The sequence below is a fragment of the Narcine bancroftii genome, chromosome 3 (genome assembly GCF_036971445.1).
Source record: "Narcine bancroftii isolate sNarBan1 chromosome 3, sNarBan1.hap1, whole genome shotgun sequence".
Taxonomy (NCBI): Eukaryota; Metazoa; Chordata; class Chondrichthyes; order Torpediniformes; family Narcinidae; genus Narcine; species Narcine bancroftii.
Window position 1 is genome coordinate 84,231,388 of NC_091471.1, and position 16,630 is coordinate 84,248,017.

The 16,630-nt window shown below is 40.3% G+C and overlaps 1 protein-coding gene across 7 annotated transcripts in view; it reads left to right on the forward strand.

Moving 5' to 3' along the window:
- The first annotated feature begins 203 nt into the window (after positions 1 to 203).
- The window catches only part of LOC138757319 (ras-related protein Rab-3C), a 155,278-nt gene continuing 138,851 nt past the window's right edge, over positions 204 to 16,630 (forward strand). For 3 of the 7 annotated variants that reach the window (XR_011353498.1, XR_011353500.1, XR_011353499.1), the window contains exons 1-3: positions 204 to 797; positions 1,023 to 1,392; positions 10,357 to 10,584. Coding sequence is in view for 4 of the 7 variants with exons in the window: in XM_069924448.1 (XP_069780549.1) it covers positions 790 to 797; positions 1,023 to 1,392; positions 10,357 to 10,584 (606 nt within the window). In the remaining 3 variants the exon portion in view is untranslated. The remainder of the gene's footprint in view (positions 798 to 1,022; positions 1,393 to 10,356; positions 10,585 to 16,630) is intronic. The other 4 variants (XM_069924448.1, XM_069924449.1, XM_069924450.1 and 1 more) reach the window with 4 other exon arrangements.

Genomic DNA, 16,630 nt, shown 5'->3' on the forward strand with positions numbered 1-16,630 from the left:
CTGTCCTGTTCGCTGTTGCAGTTTCTCGCTGCTCTGAATTCGCGAGGCCCAGACCTGATCCGGTGTCCAGTTGCATTTGATGAAACCTACCTCTCCACGTTGCATCGGGATCATCTCAAGATCTAAGCGCAATGTATAAGACAGCAACAACACAACGATACATTTCGACAGTAATGAAATTTTTAAAAAAAAGTGTTTTTGTCGGAACATATCAACAACTCGGAAATCGTGAAAAACAGAATTGACAAATAATAAAAAAGATTTGAAACAGCAATTCTATGCCAATAGATGTATGTATCCAGGAAACCCAATGAATTCAATGGGAAGTTGTTGATTTGCCCCAGTCATTGATTCGCCTGGAAATTCATTGCCTTGACCCATCGGTGACCGATGAAAGTCCCGCCTGGAACAAGCCAAGTAGCGTCGCGTCCTCGGAGAGATTGGGGCGGCCGCTCATCCAGCTAGAAAAGGGAAGGTGAGCTTCACGGGAGAAACAAGTTTATTTGAACAGCGGCTCCTTCCTTTACTGTTTTGGCAAATGAACCTCTCTGATATCCGCTCATAAACAATCCGCTTGGATGTTCGAGCACGATCGCGGCTCCTGGTTTGCCGTTTGCTTTCTCCCTTGAGTTAGACTCTGGGCTCACACGTCGAGACCGAAATCAAAATCTACGGGCTGCAAAATATCAACTTCGCCCCCCCCCCCCCACGAATTACTTTCCCCATCTGCATTATCTCTCTAGTAATCCCCCCAACCTTTGTCGAGTTTACGCCATTAAATGGAGCTGTATGGGAAGGTAAGACCTTGTTTGCTTGAACTATACTTACGGGCTTCCTCTTTAAAGGCAATTTCCGTCATGTCAGCAGAGGCCGTGGACTTTCGTATTGGGATTTTTGTGATAAATATTCAGATTCCCCCCCCCCCCCCCCATTTCATTGTGGTTAAATTATTGCACAATTTATTTCCCCAAAGATGTAAACATTTCTTCCAGTAGATTAACAGCAAGTTAATCTATTCACAGCAACACGAGGAAATGTCCAGCAAGTGATGCAACCATTCCTGCTCATCGGTTCCCAATGTCCACGGCTCAACATCGTTCCTTGCCAGCCAGGGTCAAGCCACCGCCGAGTCCTGTCCCTCCGGTCGGGAGGAGAGCCAGGCGTGCTGGGAGTTGGAGTTCCTTGCGCCATTGTCCTCCCGTCCTTGCCAGCGCCGAAACTCCAGCTCCCAGTGGGCGCCGCGGAATCCGCACACGCGCACTTCAGGGGCCGGTGCCCAGACAAAAGTGGGTGACCGCGGGAGGGAAGCGGCTTGTTCCGCTCGGGTTTGCGCACAGGCTCCGGCGGATCGCGAGTCGCTCGGGCAGCATGAGGCACGAAGCCCCGGTGCAGGTCTGTACCATCTTCACCAATGCAGTCGGCGTCCACATTCTCTGCAGATGAAGCGGATCATAAATGGGACGTTTTAAACATGATTCCAATAACTTCCACAATTGCCTTTTATTTTAAACCACCCGGTTGTTGTCAGTCGGAGTCCTTGTGTTGCAAGGATTTCACACACATGAGATGATATTTTGGGGGGAAAATCCGAGATCAATGTGTTCATGGCAGTTTATGCTCCTCGGGTGATGGGTGTTAGCGTTTAAAGGCTATTCATTTTCGAAAGAAAATGATCCGAAGGGGGTTAAGATGAAGATGAAATATGTATTTCTGTCTCAGGATTGTGTTATTTTGTTCAATGTCTCATAATCATATGCATTTTGCTAACAATTAATCGAGACGATACAGTTACTAAACGCCTGGGCTGCAGTGTTAGGGTGCACATCGATTTGCTTTGAATGTACCATCTTCATCTAGGTATTATCTTTCCTGAGAAAGGCATCGATTCCAATGAAAGAATACCCTGAATTTTTTTTCAGTACTTAGAATTTATTCTGGAAATAATAATTTAAATGATATCTAGTATATATTTTGATATTAGCATTATAACATGGAATCATAAATATATATTTTGTCAAATTACTAACAGCCTGACCTGAAATAAAGTTTTGCAAAACTGTAGCATATAATTCTGATATTAGCAAAGTAGGTATTAGATTGGTTGATGATTCGTGATGTTTACTGTCTCATTGATCAAATCATCAAAATGTTGACATATTTGTAACATAATTTGGAATTTTTTGTGTTCTTGACATGGACCACAATAATATTTACTTGTATGCTTGCAGACTTTAAATTATTTGAAGGTTTGTATGTTCTAATTGCCAGGACGAACTGAATTTAAGATATAGAACTCCAGTCTTGCAAGTTGCAGAAAATTTCTAATTATCTTTGATGGTTAAATCATAAATAATTTGACTATTGATAACTACAAGATGAAAGGTGTTTCTGCACAGGAAAGGATTATATCTTCCAACTAATCTCCTGTAGAATGACTGACGAACTGAATTTAAGATATAGAACTCCAGTCTTGCAAGTTGCAGAAAATTTCTAATTATCTTTGATGGTTAAATCATAAATAATTTGACTATTGATAACTACAAGATAAAAGGTGTTTCTGCACAGGAAAGGATTATATCTTCCAACTAATCTCCTGTAGAATGACTGACATAAACCACATTATTTCTCTCGAATAATTTAAATTATTTCACGATATTATTGGATACACCCTTTTAAGGACGTTTTAAAAAAGAACCGGCAGAAAATGACCTGAACTACCAGGATGGCTGAATTGATAAATGAACCATCTGTTACAACATTTGTCATTACATTCCAGATGACGCCACTTTGAATTTGGACCATGCTTAATTAGCTGCTCTTAGCTAGATGAACATTTGGATATTATGATTAGCCTCATTGTAAAGGGGAAATAAGCATAAAAATAAGAGCAGTACTTTCAGCTCCTCACCATTTCCCATTCAGTTAGATTATCAAAATGAACTCCATTTTACCACCTTAGTTCGGTGTCCCTTAATATTTTGAAGGCTCCTTTTTATTGCTTTCCTTAAGAGAAGATGGATGCTATGTATGTCAGGTTAATCCTTTGCTGTAAAGCAATTCTGGGATGATGGGAATAATGAACATTTGGGCAAGGCACTGGAGACATGACCCATGGAATTGTCGACAGAAAAGCTGAGTACCTATTTGAAAGATGGGGAAAACACAGTAATTGCTTCTTCTGCAGAATAAAATGTTAGAGGCTCTGTAATTTACAGTCTTTGTCAACAACTTTCTTTTACTTGATTTGCTGCCTTCCACTGAAATAGTGAAAATCAATGGAAAAATATCCAAATATTATAGGACTGCAGGATTTTTAGATGGAGTTCCATTGCATAGCCTATCTTGTCACCTTCACTTCATGGCTTCACTTTATTAATCTTCTAAGTTTTGCCCTTTCTGTGTATTTCTTACATTATGGTTTAACTTTCATGGGCAGGGAGAGGGGGTGGAAATTGATGGGCTGTATGTTGTTAAAGAACATGTTGTGGAGAACACCATATATAATATACAATAAATTGAAAAATATAATGTGGGGGTGTGGTTAGCATAGCAATTAGTGCATCACTGCTACAGCACCTGTGATCGGGACCGAGGTTCGAATCTGGCGCTTGCTGTAAGGAGTTTGTATGTTCTCCCTATGTCCACAAGGGTTTCCTCTGGGTGCTCTGGTTTCCTCCCCACCCTTCAAAAACATGCTGGGGGATTGAGGGTCAGTTGGGTATAATTGGGTGGCACAGGCTTGTGACCTGAAAGGGCCTGTTACCATGTTGTACATCTCAATTTAAAAAAAAAATTAAAATAAAAAGATAGAAAATAAATATTCACTGTTATCATAGCACAAGAAAAAAATGGCATAAGAATGATGCAGACTGTCCTCTAGTCATGTCGCAGCAGTCCATGATTAGTTTAACATGGGAAGATTCATAAGCCTGATAACCTTTGGAAAGAAATGTTCTTGAATGTAGAGGTGCTGGTACTGTTTACCCAGTTGATTAGGGATTGTGACCAGGGTGATGGGGATCTTTTTATGATATTTGAAATTATTCTCAAGAGTCTATAAACATTAGGACAACTATGTCATCAAGAGCTTGTATCAGGTTGGTGTAAAAAGAAATAGGAAGGGCTGGCAAGTGAAGGGAGTTGAGGAGCACATTAATCACAATCTAAATTCCCATGTGGTATTTCTGCCCAGCCTATTACCTATTACATTCTTTCTTAGCAATCAACTGGGAAACAGTCTGTTTAGTTTCAGAGCGTTCCATTGAATTTGTGACTGTAGTTGACACACAAATAATGAGAAAGGCAATGTGTCAATTTTCAGTTCAGTACTGAGTACATATAGAATCATAGTACACTACAACACAGAAACAGGCCCTTAAGGCCTTCTAGTATGTTCCGAACTATTCTTAAGCCCAGTCCCACTGACCTCCATCCAGTCCATTGCCCTCTGTACCCCTTCTCTCCATGCACCTATCCAAATTTATCTTAAATGCCAAAATTGAGCCCACATATGCCACGTCAGGTGGCAGCTTATTCTACACTCCCACCACTCTTTGTATGAAGAAGTTCTCCCTAATGCTCCCCCTAAGGATAGGGGGTGACCTGATCCGTCTGTGAAGGATGGTGAGAGGCATTGAACGTGTGGATGGCCAGAGGCCTTTACCCCCCCCCCCCCCCCCCCCAGGCCTGAATGGCTAACATGAGGGGGCATAGTTTTAAGGTGCTTGGGAGTAAGTACAGGGGGATGTAGGGGATGGGTTCTTCACCCAGGGAGCGGTGGGTGCATGGAGTGCACTGCTGGCAGTGGTGGTGCAGGTAGGTACAATGGGATCTTTGAAGAGTACATGGGAATGACATGGTTATGGAGGAGGGAACCTCTTGGCAGTTGTTAGAATAGGTAATTAGACCAGCACAACTCTGTGGGCCGAAGGCCCTGTACTGTGCTGAAAACTTCTATGTTCTAAACTTTCCCCTTCAATCCCCAACTCATGTCCTCTTGTTTGTATCTCACCCATCCTCAGTGGAAAAAGCATACCTCCATATATTCTGTCTATCCCCTCATAATTTTAAATACCTCTATCAAATCTCCTCTCATTCTTCCAAACTCCAGGGGAAAAAGTCCTGACCTGTTTAAACCCTTTCCCACAACTCAGCTCCTGAGTCCAGGCAACATCCAAATAAATCTTCTCTGCACTCCCCCAATATGCTCAGCAAGTTCATTTTTCCTCTCCTTTTCTTTAATTTTCCCACTTTAGTTTTTTTGAAAATTTAGACATATAGCAAAGAAATGGCCTTCTGGCCTGCAGGCATATGCTGCCCAAATGCACCCAATTAACTACAACCCTCTGTATGTTTTTGAAGAGTGGGAGGCGACCAGAGTACTCCAAAGAAATCCATACTGACACTGGGAGTCATACAAACCCCTTATAGACAGTGCTGGATTTGAACCCACATAACTGGTGTTGTAATAGCATTGGGCTAACTGCTTTGCTGACCATGCTGCCCTAAGATCCTGCACAGTAGTTGGCTGGAACACACGAGATCCAGGGTGAGCTCGCCAATTGGATACAGCATTGGCTTGGTGGTGGTAGGCAAACTGTGGCAGTGGAGAATTGTTTTACAGATTAAAGACCTGAGACCAGTGGTGTGCCACAGGGATTGATATTGTACAACCCTGCTGTCTAAGGTTGCAAAAGGATATTGATCAATTGGGAAAGTGGGCAAAGAAGCAGTTAGCTTTTAAATGCGACAACTGCAAAATGGTGCATTTTGGGATGTGAAATAAGAGAGGTTGGCAGGGCCTGGGGATATTATTGAACAGGTACGTATAAAACGATTACGTATAAAGTGGCAATACCAGTAGAAAGAGTGGTTAGGAAGGTGCTTGGCATTCTTGCCTTCATCAGCCATGGCACTAAGTAGGGATGTCATGTTAAAGCTGTACTAAATGTTGGTTAAACCACCCTTGAAGATATTGTATACTATTCTGGTTGTAGTACTGATTAAGAGAGAGAGAGGAGAGAGAGGAGAGAGAGGAGAGAGAGGAGAGAGAGGAGAGAGAGGGGAGAGAGGGGAGAGAGGGGAGAGAGGGGAGAGAGGGGAGAGAGGGGAGAGAGGAGAGAGAGGAGAGAGAGGAGAGAGAGGAGAGAGAGGAGAGAGAGGAGAGAGAGGAGAGAGAGGGGAGAGAGGGGAGAGAGGGGAGAGAGGGGAGAGAGGCAAATAGGAGGGCTTGAGTTATCATGCAAAATTGGATAGGCAGAAGAGTGATTTTTGTTGAGGTTTAAAAATATATAAGGAACATGGATATATAAGGAATATGGATAGATAGTCATAGTCTTTCCTTTCCTAGAGTAGGAGAATTTAAAACCAAAAGGCATGTTAAAATGAGAGGGAGAAAATTTAAAAGGGACCTGAGGGGCAAGATTTTCACACAGACTGATGGATATAGGCCAGAAGAGGTGGTATTCGGCAAGAAAAATGGATAGGAAAGGTTTAGAGGGATATTGGCCAAATGATAATATGCCTCATGTTCTTCTTTACTTTTTTTTTGGAATTTCCCCCCCTCCTTAGAAATAGCATAATCCATGTTATTAACTAAAACCAAACAGGGAATAAGGGTCACGTGATAGTATTTTAGCACCAGATTAACATGGTGGACTTCGCAAGTCTAAAGATTTCACCCTGTCTGTTGTAATAAGGTTATGATTTTTTTTTAGTATTACTCATTATCCAGCTGTAAACAAAGTTTATCTTGGTGTGACATGCAGAATATTGGCTCTTTCTAGGTTGGCATTGGCAGGGTGTGCAGTAAAGCCAGCAACTGCCACAACAACATGTGTCTGCACAAAATGATAATGTGAATTATCCTAAATGACAACACGTTATGGAAATTGTTTTTTTTTAAGTGGCAAAATGTATTAAGACACACACATGAGAGACTTTCTTTTTCACAAAACTGCTGGTGAAAGAAACCTTCTCATTGTACCATGTATAATGTGACAAATAGACATAAACATGACACCCAGAGTACCGTGTCATTGGGAGCAGGTTCCAGCTCAGACTTCCAATTTCATAAACAATGAAGATGACTGTGTCTTGTACCCCAGATCTATCAATTGGCTCAGGTTCAGATTTATTGTCGAAGTACATACATGACATCACATAGAACCCTGAGATTCTTTTGTTCCTGCATGTGAGGCAGAATTACTGACTAATGCACACATGTAAACAAAGAACTATAAATAAACTGCAATGCAGAGAGAGAGAAAAATATCAATAATGTGCACAAGTAAGAGACCTTAAACAAGTTCCTGATTGAGTTTATTGCTGAGGAGTCTGATGGTGGAGGGGTAGCAGCTCTTCCTGAACCTGGTGGTGCAAGTCTCTTTCCTGATCGGAGAAGCGAGAACAAGCATGTGCTGGGTGGTGAGGTTCTCCGATGGCAGCATTCCCTGTAGATGTTCTCATGGGGATGGTTTTATGCTCAGGGGCATTGGTGTCCCCATGCTAGACTGTGATGCACCCGGTCAGCACACTTTCCACCTCTCATCTGTAGAAGTTTGCCAGGGTTTCTGATGTCATACCAAATCTCTGCAAATGCCTGAGGAAGTAGAGATGCTGATGTGCTTTCTTTATGATGTCATTTGTGTGTTGGGTTCAGGAGATATTGACTCCCAAGAACTCATGCTTTCAGGTGACACCCAGTCAAAAACTCGGGCTTGGGGATGGGTTTCATGGGGACTGCAGAAATGGAGGAACTGTAGTTGACGAATCATCATCTGACACTGCTGTCCAGGTGTTCCAGGGCAGAGGAGTACAAGGAAGATGGTGACTGCAGTGAACCTGTTTAGATAGAAGACAATTTGAAGTGGGTTAAGGCTGGCTGGGAGGCTGGAGTTGATGAGAGCCAATATCAGCAACTCAAATCAACTCATGATGGTGGATGTCATGATGGTTAGTAGCTAATTAGGCCTGTTACTGTGCTTTTCTTCTGCACTAGTTTGGTGGCTTCTTGAAATATGTGGGAACTATGACCTATTGCAGGGAGAGATTAAAGGATCTCTAAAGTATAGGGTGGGGAAGAAATTGTGCCTCTGCATTCCTGCAGAAGGGAGACTATTTCCCACATGCCTTATCTGTGCTGATTTTGGAAAGGGATCTTTCTCTTCAGGCAGGACCCCAAATTTGATATGCAGTTCCTCTCTGACCCAACTCTTGGAGAACTCTGACTTACTTATGGTATTGCAGCTTCTTCCCTGTCAAATGGAATATTGCACAGTGAAGACTTGTTAGTTACTGTGGATGCAACGCTGCTCACTTGTGACATCCTGCCATTCCTTTAGATCTTCAGGCTGCTGCCCTCTGGGAGAGACCAGACATTCAGCTTTCTCAGGGTCGCAAGCAAAGCACTCAAGACCCTCGCCTTTGACTCTGCAGCAGCTGTCACCTGGACCAACAAATGCTGTATCCTGTCAAAGTAGTGCACTTGGCACCAGGAGTGAAGACTACATCATCTGGATCTGCAAAGGATCCTGCACAAGCATTGGCCATTCCAAAGGAGGACATGGTCATAGGTTACCATATATTTTATCTGTTGGTAAACACATACAATACATACATATTGTGTATGTATATACATACAATGTGTTTACATTTGTTGTTTTTCCTATATTGTTTAAATTGTATTGTAAAAACAACAAATACAGACCGTGCGTGCGTGCGTGCGTGCGTGCGTGCGTGCGTGCGTGCGTGCGTGCGTGCGTGCGTGCGTGCGTGCGTGCGTGCGTGCGTGCGTGCGTGCGTGCGTGCGTGCGTGCGTATTATAACCTATGACAATGTCCTTCTTTAGAATGGCCTCCCTATGATGGAGCAGACTCCTCCAAACCTCTGGTTGTCAACTGCAATCAGCCACATGCACTCAGCAGATCTTTGGGTATTGTCATCAGCCCCATTATTAAAGCATCCCACTCCTGGTCTCATCTGCATATGATTGCATGCACTCCAATTCCAATAAGCCTCACTCTCAGTATCATTTTGATGTTGCAGCAGCACATATTGCAATGAGAGTGAGTGCTGCCGATTAGTCATTGGGAACAAGGTAATTACAATGAACCACTGTCATTTGATTCCTTGCAGTAGCTTGGGTTTCTGAGGTATCTCCATCACTGAGGAATAAGATGGTTTCCTTCACTTTGGTTAGGTACTGAACTTCTGAGCCAACCCACCAATCACCTCCCAACCCTTTTTTTTGTGTGTTTCATTATATTCCTTGCTGTCTTTGTCTAAATAATGTAGGATACCAAGTTACCTTTTCATTTTCCTGCCCTTGGCAATTTGACCACTGTGTGGGTGGGCAAGATGGAGGTGAGGGCTGGGTATGTAGAGGTGAGCATGCAGGAACAGTTTGTGAGATTAGCAGTGATTTCCTGTGAGGTTCTGAGTGTCTGTTTGGATTAGTGTCAATGTAAGAAAGCAGTATTTTTAGTGTTGTGCAGCTTGCCTCAATGTATCATGTAAGACTGTGAATTTTTTTCCATACTGGTTCATGCTGCGGGGCATTGTACTCCTTGAGAAAGCAACTCGAACCATCATCTGCCTCAAGAGGCCTTCCCTGTTCTGCAAGAACCCCACCTTCAACTGAGTCTGCTCCCTTCATGAACTGTGCAGGTCCCACCCTACTATTTATTTATTTTTCTCGGTTTAAGCTGCCCTCATGTCGACACAAATGCTTTCCTTCATCCATCATCCATTTTGCAAGGACACCACAACACATTTCTAGGCAAGAACTTTCAGACTTGGAGACAACAATGCTATCAATTGAGCTGACACCTTGAACACTGTGCTTTATCTCACTTTTTGAAAGGAAAATATTTAAATCATATTGTATCTGTATTGTTATTACTAGTTAATATGTGTTGGGTAGGGAAAGATTGATTTTTAATAGTTAAAGATATTTCATTTTCATGTTGATTAGATTTTGATTTAATATGGGTTCCTAAACATTTTAATTTAAACAGTATGTAATTGATAATGCTAGTGAGATGGTTATTAGTCTCTCTGGAATGACATTTCCAGTTGCTAGCAAATGGTGGACACAGAAGAAGCAGCAATAAATTTTGTTAAATTGCAGATTGTATAACTAAACTTTTAACCGCAGTGTTTTGGTATAAACGATACAATTGCAATCCAGGCTGTTTACAAGTAATTGTGACATAACTTAGCAAAGCATTTGTATCCATTAGAATTTAGTAACATCTTGGTTTTAGTTTAACATAATTTCTGATCAGAAGATTTATTTGATGTGCTTGGTGTGAGGTGAAAGTCTAATTTGAAGGTACTCTGTAATCTCTCTTCCAGATGGCATCTTCTCAGGATTCCAGATATGTTCAGAAAGACACAGTTGACCAGAACTTTGACTACATGTTCAAACTACTGATCATTGGCAATAGCAGTGTTGGGAAAACTTCGTTTCTCTTCCGCTACGCAGATGATTCTTTTACGTCTGCCTTTGTAAGCACCGTAGGAATTGACTTCAAGGTAAAGACGGTCTTCAGGAATGAAAAAAGGATTAAGTTGCAAATTTGGGTAAGTTTATGTGTAGAATTTTTAGACTTCTTCAGTTGTCAAACTATCCTACTGAGTAAGATTGCGATAGTTAAGGACTATTTCATTTTGAAACATTGAATGATTGCTTTAATTTAGTACTTATTAACGTTAGGCCGTTTTTCTCTCATGTACAAATAGATTTGTTAAATTTATGTACTTGCTGAAAAGAGAGGAGTGCAATGTTTTGCCCCTCCCTTCCTTTCTGTGAATTGACCTAAATCATGAAATCTCATAACAATTACAGCACGGAAACAGGTCATTAGTCCCTTCTAGTCCACACCGAACCAAACACCCCTCTCTAGTCCCACCTCCCTGCACAATGCCCATAACCCTCCATCTTCTTCTCATCCATATACCTGACCTTTTCTTAAATAATACAATTGACTCCACCGCCACTATTTCTCCCGGAAGCTCAGTTCGTTCAGCTTCATTGAACAGCTAGGATATGTTTGTAACTCGAGCTCTGAATGATGCAGGATAATAATTGCAAAATAATGATAATTTGCTCAAGAGAATGAACTAAAACCAGTTTGAATAGATTGTGCAGAAAGCTTGACGTCGAATTAGGAATGGAAATCCAAAGGATTTTTTTTTCACAACTGTAATAATGATCAGTTTTGGACAAGGCACCTTTTTATCCCCAAGTATCCAGTGTTCTCAAGGCTGAAAAATACTTTTTTTTTTAAGCAGATGAAGAATTGCTGGAGGAACTCAGCAGGTCAGTTAGCATTCAGACGTAGAAATTGTTAATCATTGTTTCAGATCTGGACCCCCTCCCTTTCACCCAGACCTGAAATATTGATTGACCATTTCTTCCTGTCTGACATGCTGAGTTCCTCCAGAAACTCTTTGCCTGTTCAAGAGGCCACCATCTGCAGCTTTTGTAAAAACTTACCAAAATGCTGGAGGAACTCGATCAGTCTTTCAGCGTCCATAAAAAGACAAAGATATATTTGCTGACATTTCAAGCCTGAGCCCTTCTGCTTATTCTATGAAGAAGGGCTTAGTCCCAAAACATCGGCAATATATCTTTGTCTTTTATGGACGCTGAGAAACCGGATGACTTCCTTCAGGATTTCGGTGTGTTTTTAACTGCGATCACAGCATCTGCAGGGTTTTGTATTTTTCTCTATTTGTATTACAGTATTTTTATTTTAGCCTGAATTTAAATAAACACTATAGGGAATGGTATTCAAATAAAATGATCACAATATGTAGTTTAAAGATTCCAAAAGTTAGGAACATAGGAAGTAGGAACAGGAGTAGGCCAAAAATGGCCCATCGAGCCTGCTCCGCCATTCAATACGATCATGGCTGATCTAATTTATGACCTAACTCCACCTACCTGCCTTCTCCCCATATCCCCTAATTCCTCTATCATGTAAAATGTAAAAGTTCATTTTAGGTCATTTATCTGTTTTGACCATTGCTGACATTGGAAAAGAGACTAAATGGGTCAGAATTGAAATAAATGATGTAACAAAATAAGATGTTAAGGGGTAAATTCTGTCATGAGAAATTGTCTTTAATTTTGAGAGAACTCAATATAAAACAATTATTGAGAATAAAAGAGTGAGACTTTATGACAGAATGGGATGTGGAATATGAAGGAATATGCAATTGCAGCACTTTTCATAAAGCCAAAAAGAAACCCATACAATAATTACAGAAACAGTGATAAAAGTATCAGTTCACATAATCTGTTTCTGCTCAGTATCAATGTTCAGATGATGCCAGTGGATAATTCTATTATAAAAGTGCAAAGACCAATATATAAGATAATTTTCCTTATTAGAACAGTTGTTTCCCTGCAGTTCTGTTTAGAGTTTTGATTACATGCACCATCTGGTTTTGAGAAAAATCAAATTATTTTTGACCTGCTTTGTCATGTCACACTGCTACATTGATAACTGTAATGTCAGTAAGCAACCCAGAATATTTCCTTGATTTTATATCCTCAAATGTAACATTATACTGAAAATGGTTTGGTATTTGAAATAAAATTGAGTAACAGAATCATACATTAAATCAGTTTGATTTAATAGCCAGTTTATTAAGCATTGTATTTAGTCATGTAATAACTGGTTGTCAGAATTCTAAGGCACATATTCCTCTCCCTTTAATTGCATGTTTTATACTGATACACTTTTCACTTTGGTTGCTACAACAGATACCCAGTAACATGCTATGCAGAAGTTGACACTGAATTGTGTTTACATGAGATCCTTCTCATTTGCCTCAGTGTATGCAGAGTAAACAGGTTTCCAAATGCATTAAAACTGCATTTAGAAGAGGTCTATTACGTGTTTGCTAAAAGTATTCCTGAGTCCAATTTAAGCTTGATGTAATTTGTATATGCATCAAATGAAATGAAATGTAAACCCGTTAATGTAACATTTTCTTGCCCAGTAACATTATTGTGCAGTTTGTGGTATGGATATGGAAGGAATCTCGACCTTATTCACTTCAGTTTCTTCTTCCCATTGAATTGATGTTCAACAAAATAAATATGTTTATTATTCAAAATAATTCATAGGAATTTGGAACAGAAAAGACATGTTGAATCTAGAGTATTGTCAGTTCATTTTGTAATTTCATTTATGCAATATTCAAGGAATGAAAATCATAAAATTCACTTTTGGGGATTGGAGTAGGTGCTGTGACATACAAAATTTAAATAAATCTGTAGTTAATTTTTCAATCATTGGAACTATATGCATAATTCATGAAATAAACATTGTTCTTAAGTGTCAATGAAACCATGTCAGAATGCATTTCAAGACACATTCACATCCTGTCACCACCATCGAAGCAAAGCTTTAAAATCGTTATGCATGTACTAGACATGAGTGTAAAGTAGGTGCCAAGGATGAAAATGATTAAAGTGAAATCAACTGGGAGGAACTTATGAATTGGAAACATTCAAACTTGGAACAAGAGTTGTTTACTTGGAGCCTCAAGACTGCTTCCAAGCAGTCTACGTCCAGAGCCAGATTAAGCTCCATTTTGAAATTTATGGTAATATATATTGCAACTGCAATACTGGGGTGAAAGTACTAGATCTCTTTAGACCAATATTATAGTTCAACATGAATAGAAAACATATTGGATAGTGGTATCCATTTATAATTAACGAGCTATAATTCGTATGAGTAAGGCAACACACAAAAGAGGTGGAGAAAGTTGGCGGGTCAGGCAGAATCCAGGGAAAGCAACAGACATTTGAAGTTTCAGGCCAAAATCTCTTCATCAGTAATAGCAAGAATGGGGCAGGTGTCTGAATAAAAAAGGTAGGGTGGGATGGGGAAGGAGCATGGGAATATGTAGGAGCAGGTGAATACATGTGGGAGGGGGAAGAATTAAAAGGAGCAGAGGTGATGAGGAAGGGGTAGTGACTGAGAAAGATGCTCTCTGATTGGAGGATGGAAGGGGTTGGAGAGCTAGAGGAAGGAAGGCGTTGATGACAGGGGAGATAGAGAGGAGCAATGGGCTGCAGAGTGATGAGAGAAAGTCGGGGGAGGGTGAGGGTGAGGAGGGCTTCTGGAAATTGGAGGTGGATATTGATGCTCTCTGGTTTTATTCTGGCATCTGCCCAGTGCTTAATATTCCTGAAGAAGTGTTTGTCCTGAAGCGTTAACTGTTTATTGTTTTCTATGGATGCTGACTTGCCCGTTTGCTTTGTGAATTGCTCCAGTTTTCCAGCATCTCCATCTGCAGACTTCTGTTTACATTTGGATGAGTAATACTAAGTTGAAACATGTTGCAAATGTTTTGATGTAATCAAGTTTCCTGGTCAATGATTTTTCTTTGCATTTGTCAGGTACAATTAATGTCATTATTGTTAAAAGCCAGAGTACTGATTTTTTTTAAAAAGTACTTCAAGCTGTCTCCTGCAATAGGTTAAATTGGATATCATTAAAGTGACAGCTTGACTGCCTAATTTAATGGTGTGGGTTTTCATTGTTTAAGTGCACCCCTTGATACCAAATGAGTAAATTGCTGGGAAAGGGCATTATGTAGAGAGAGATTTTTCACATTGTTACTTCTTGTCTAGATTAGGTTTCAGTTTTTTTTAATAAACATGCAGAAATCCTCAGAAATAGTGGCTTAAATTGTTAACACCCTTAGGTAATGGTGATATAAATTCTTGACTTGATCAGAAAATCTGAATTTCTAGCATTTCCTTCGTAATGTTAAGCATTCATTATTTGTGCCTCTGCATAAACTTTTTTTTTAAAAAAAAGGCAGATATCAGGAAAAAATGAAAATTTTATGAACCTGACATAACATCTGGTCTGTCATGGCATTTGAAAATAGTAATAGGCCTAGCTATTCCGTTTTACAAAACCCTATATGATTGGGCAATGTTTAATTAAGATGGGAGAGCAAATCGCAAATGTTCTATTGTACCTTTGCAGTGAATCCTGCTGAATATGTGATGTACTTTTTTGAGAGAATGCAATCCAAATTTTTTTTTAGGTAATTATTCATTTTCTTTCTGCCAATTAATAAAGCGGTGAAGAAACAGGTTTTGTTCTCCACACAATTAATCCAATGACGGAGGAGAAGGCTATTATATTTTTTCTTTTACATTTGAGATCTATTGCACCTTGAAGCACATACAGTGGAAATTTTGGTTCAAGTGATCTGAGTTGACGTTTTAAGCTCTCCCAGTCTGCGTCTAACATGGCCTATTCATTTTTCTCTCCTATCAAGCCTCACTTTAAAGACATCAGTAATGCCTACTTCACAGCACATCATTCTCATCTTATTCATTATTCAGTTCAATTCTCTAATTGAATTATGAACTTGTTCACAAATGTAAATGACTTCTCTAAAACCAAAAAAAAATATTAAAGACCACCATCAGACACTTCAATCTTTATTTTCCAACCAAACAATTTCCTAGCTTGCTCAATCTTTCCTCAAATGTTGCACTGTCTCCATTCTAGTCGCATGCTTGATATTCCTTTCCATTTTACTTCAGAACAAAGAGGATTTTTGGTTTAATTTGCTAGAGTTTACATTTGTTAGGGAGTTAACATTAGACACCATAACTATCAATGCTATGACAATATTCTGGAGGCAAGGCAATATCAATATTAACTGGCCATGTGGAGTAGATTCCCTGTTTTCCATTGTATTTCAGAATATTGGAACGTGCCAACATTTTTAGTGAGCAGGCTGTAGTCAATAAAATAATGCATGTAGGAGTAGTTGTACCCAATGAATGTTTAGAATGTGGAATTTGCAATTTGGTGGAATAAATGGGATGAGCAACATAAATGGATTAAGCAGGAAGCCAAATAAGAGTACGATGGAAAGAAGTTGATAGTGTAAATCGAGGGAGTTAATGAGTGGCGTGAGCACTGATGCAGATGATGGTGTTCCATTCTGCAACAATAAAGTTGACTTATCTCATCTGCCGGCGTATATGACGATCCGAAACTTTAACATGTCGCCTCAAAATTGGGTCGTCTGTTACGCCAGGTCTAAAATGTGAAGCTTGACAGTGAAGTCTCAACACTGCTGCCATTTTCCCTCTCCTCCTACATATTTCTATCCCCATCCCACTGGCTCCGATTCAAGTGTTGTGGTCAGGCCCTAGGCACACTCTGTCACCTACCTCGTGCTGGCAACCCAACACACCACCATGCAAGTGTCCGGTCAGGCCCTCATTGCATCTTCCTCATGCTGACAACCCAGCTCACCTCCAAGGAAATGGCGACAGCAACAAAAAAAAATGCATACCCATTGAGGGGCATTGCTATGAGTGGGACCAATCTGCGCATATCCAAAAAAGTCTCAGTGCTTCCCTACGGGATCTATCTGCCCAGTCCAATGGCCTGTTACAGGAGGCAACAGTAGTTTATTTTAAAATAGAATAATTTGGTAATAAATATTGTGACAGTGTCGCTTTACTGGTCAGTGGTGAGAGGTAAGTGCTAGACTTGGAGTTGTCCTATACAAAGTGTATAGCTCAAAACCTACATTTTAGGTGGAAAATCTGGGGTTCGTCCTATAC